The sequence below is a fragment of the Tachysurus fulvidraco genome, chromosome 8 (genome assembly GCF_022655615.1).
Source record: "Tachysurus fulvidraco isolate hzauxx_2018 chromosome 8, HZAU_PFXX_2.0, whole genome shotgun sequence".
Lineage (NCBI taxonomy): Eukaryota > Metazoa > Chordata > Actinopteri > Siluriformes > Bagridae > Tachysurus > Tachysurus fulvidraco.
The window spans coordinates 1325268-1328879 of NC_062525.1; the positions used below are offsets into that span (position 1 = coordinate 1325268).

The window sequence follows — 3612 nt, forward strand, 5'->3', positions numbered from 1 at the left end:
CACCATTTGTTATGACAAATTATTAAATAATTTCTTTCTGAAATTATGCAAAAGAATAAAAAAGTGTTGAGTCGATGAGTGAAGTGTCGCTTTGTGCCACTGCAGATAATGTGCTTTAACGTGTAGGCAGCAGAGGGAGGATGTGGTGTTAGTGCACTTAGTTCAGGTCAACATGCAGGAAATCACACCTTTTAGTGTTCAGCAGCATCAAATCAGGTTGTTTCTTACAAACCTCAATCTCTGTTTCTCTGAAGATAACTTTCACACGCTGCAGTTTTCAGGGCTCTCAAGTTTTGAAGACAAGCAAGCACGACATTTTTAACCCCCCAGCAACCCCCCCCCCCCCCAAATAAAAAATAAGAAATTATAATAATAAAAAAATTAAATAAAAATAAATAAAAATAAAAATATAATGGGGAGTTGTTGTGTTTAAGAATAAGGATCACAAGGATCACTGGCCGCAATGTAACGAAATACAAAGTATGTGTTTCATTTACATTTATTAATTTGTGTGTGAGAAAATGAGTGAGAGAGAGAATTTGTGTGTGTATGTGTGAGAGAGAGAAAGAGTGTGTGTGTGTGTGTGAGAGAGAGAGAGAGAGAGAGAGAGAGAGAGAGAGAGAGAGAGAGAGAGATTATGACTGGTGTTTATTGTGTTTGTTACCTTTTTGGACCCCTTTAACATTTGTAATGTTGTTTCCATATAAAACAGTTCAGCACAAGCCCAGACATTTTCAGGGTCATGATTGTTTCGTGTTGAGGTTTTGTTCAAACCGACCATCGAAAATTCCCTCTCTAATGTATATGTTTTTTTTATTGGTTGTTGCGTTAAATCTTACCCAGATACAATAGTGCTGTTTTCTGATTGGCTGTTGTGTAGCCTACTTTTTTGATTGGCTGATAAGTGTCAGGCTCGACTAAGAGCTCCAGTGGAGACATGTTAATCACATGTTAATCTGTGAACATGTTAATCACGTGTTAATCTGTGAACATGTTAATCACGTGTTAATCTGTGAACATGTTAATCACGTGTTAATCTGTGAACATGTTAATCACATGTTAATCTGTGAACATGTTAATCACATGTTAATCTGTGAACATGTTAATCTGTGAACATGTTAATCTGTGAACATGTTAATCCTATTTCTGTAAAATGTTTGTGAAAATTAAATGTAAATCTCCCAAGAAATTCTGTACAGATACCAAATACTTTGACAATCAATATATACTTAATATATAAATCCCCATAACAAAGCCCCGCCCCCAAAATCTCACTCTAAGCTGAACTAAAAAGTTGGCAGCCCTTCGTTAATGCGTGATACATGACAGCCCTGAGTTTTACTCCCTGCATTATTATCTAAGTTTGTGGATTCCTGCCAATCACATCTCCATCTGTCCATAAACATCTCAACTCCATAGCTGGGGCATTGATATGGAGGTTTTTCAGTAGATTTGTACCAGGTGAGAATATACCAGGTGAGACGGTGTGGTGTTCAGTGGTGTTGAGTCAGAGTCAGGGCTCAGTGCAGGACAACCTTCACCTTCACACCATGTCTTCATGGAGCTGCTTTGTGCACAGAGACATTGTCCTGATGGAGCAGGGTTTGGACTCTTAGTTCAAATTAAGGAAACTGTACGTAGAAATTCTTTTCACTTGTGTGCAGTTTGGTGAAGAACCACATATAGGTGTGATGTTTGGGGTGCACATACTTTTGACCTAACACTGTAATCAGGCTTGTGAAAACCCACTGATGGAAACATCTGGAAACATTTTTGTTCCAACATGCTGTGAAAACTGTTTATTCATTCACATGAAACAATACAGTGATTTTATTTTTCTTTATGTTTGATAAAATCTGAATATGCAAGAGAGTGTCAGTGGTCATGAATATTAATCACAATTAGGGAGATAATGCCCCGCCCCCTAATGACTCCATCATGGTGGAACGATGCTGTGGAAACTAAAAGAATGAATCTGAGGAGACGGAAAGTAAGATGTTTTTGTATGTTGTCCTCAGAAAGAGATGAAAAATAAAGAAGATGGAGTTGGATAAGTGTATTTCATGTGTATTTTCATGCACACAGGAGATGTTTCTCTCACTGTTCCTTCACGCTCTTCCTAGGAACAAAATAATAAACATAACATCAGCTTTCACTTTACAGCAAAACAACAAACTGTGTGTAAGTAAAAAAAATGAAATGAAACATGACTCTAACTATGAATAAGAAACATGTTAGCATGCTAGTCCTATCAAAGGGAATCTACACACACACACACACACACACACACACACACACACACACACACACACACACACACACACACACACACACACACACTCAGAGCTGAGTGTCACACATGGCCCTGGCTCGCTGCAGAGTGTGTGTACGCCGACTGCAGGCTTCCAGAAGCTTCTTCCTGGGTCCAAGCGGCACATTGATGATGACCAGGTTAGGTTCAGAGCACAGCATCAGAGCTTCCAGGTCCATCTGCTCCTTCAGGAAGAGGGACAAGAACTCTCCCAGACCCTGAGACACCAAGAAGACCTCCAGAGGAGAGGAGCAAGGCTGAAGATAATCATACTCTTCATCGCCATCTTCATCACCATGATTTTGATCGTCATTATTCCATGGAAAATCCTGGGAGAGATATTAATATATGATACAAAGCTTTTCAACATGGACTTAAGTACAGAATCGTATCCATAGCAACCAACATAGACATTCCTCAATACTATAGAAATCATACATAATTTGTGTGTTTATAGCATGTAGCTTGTACAGTTAGCTTTGGACAGGCCACGCCCACTAATGACAACCACAGAGGACACGACACCCCTACAAACACTGCATCAACTTTTTGAAAAGTAAAGAATAAGAAATAAATAAGACAAAGAATTTTAAAATGGGGGGCACGGTGGCTTAGTGGTTAGCACGTTTGCCTCACACCAACCCTGGAGGCGAACGTGCTAACCACTAAGCCACTTCCTCCGGGTACTCCGGTTTCCTCCCCCGGTCCAAAGACATGCATGGTAGGTTGATTGGCATCTCTTGAAAATTGTCTGTAGTGTGTGAGTGTGTGAGTGAATGAGAGTGTGTGTGTGCCCTGTGATGGGTTGGCACTCCATCCAGGGTGTATCCTGCCTCGATGCCCGATGACGCCTGAGATAGGCACAGGCTCCCCGTGACCCGAGAAGTTCGGATAAGCGGTAGAAGATGAATGAATGAATGAATGAATTTTAAAATGAAATTTCCCCACATTAGCCACGTTAGTCAGAATTAATTAATATTGATGTTATTTGTTTTATTTAGTGTTTTCAGCAGGTAGCTTTATGTTTGCAGGTCATTCTCTCTGCTGAAGGTTTGTGTGTTTATACCTTTAAACGTCTGGTCTGAAGACACATGGACCTGCTGATAGTGTCCTGCTCCAGGCTCGGCGGTCTCAGACATACACTCTGTCTAACGTGAATATTCCTTTCTCTCCACAGTGACTCCTCACCTTCTACACTGTACGAATCAACATCCTGAACTCCATCATTGCTGTAATTCCTCCGGAAAAAGAACGTCCCGAGACCAGGCCTGGAGAACAGAGAGTCCTGTCCAGGGACATTG

General features: G+C 40.6%; 1 protein-coding gene across 1 annotated transcript in view; it reads right to left on the bottom strand.

The window, feature by feature from the left end:
• Positions 1-2312: 2312 nt before the first annotated feature.
• LOC113657149 (Usher syndrome type-1G protein homolog) overlaps positions 2313-3612 on the bottom strand; it is a 7653-nt gene continuing 6353 nt past the window's right edge. Inside the window, exons 3-4 of the mRNA XM_047817643.1 lie at positions 3378-3612; positions 2313-2640 (exon numbers count right to left, since the gene is read on the bottom strand). The exon at positions 3378-3612 is cut by the window's right edge and continues 308 nt beyond it. Coding sequence (XP_047673599.1) covers positions 2341-2640; positions 3378-3612 — 535 coding nt within the window. The 3' untranslated portion in view covers positions 2313-2340. The remainder of the gene's footprint in view (positions 2641-3377) is intronic.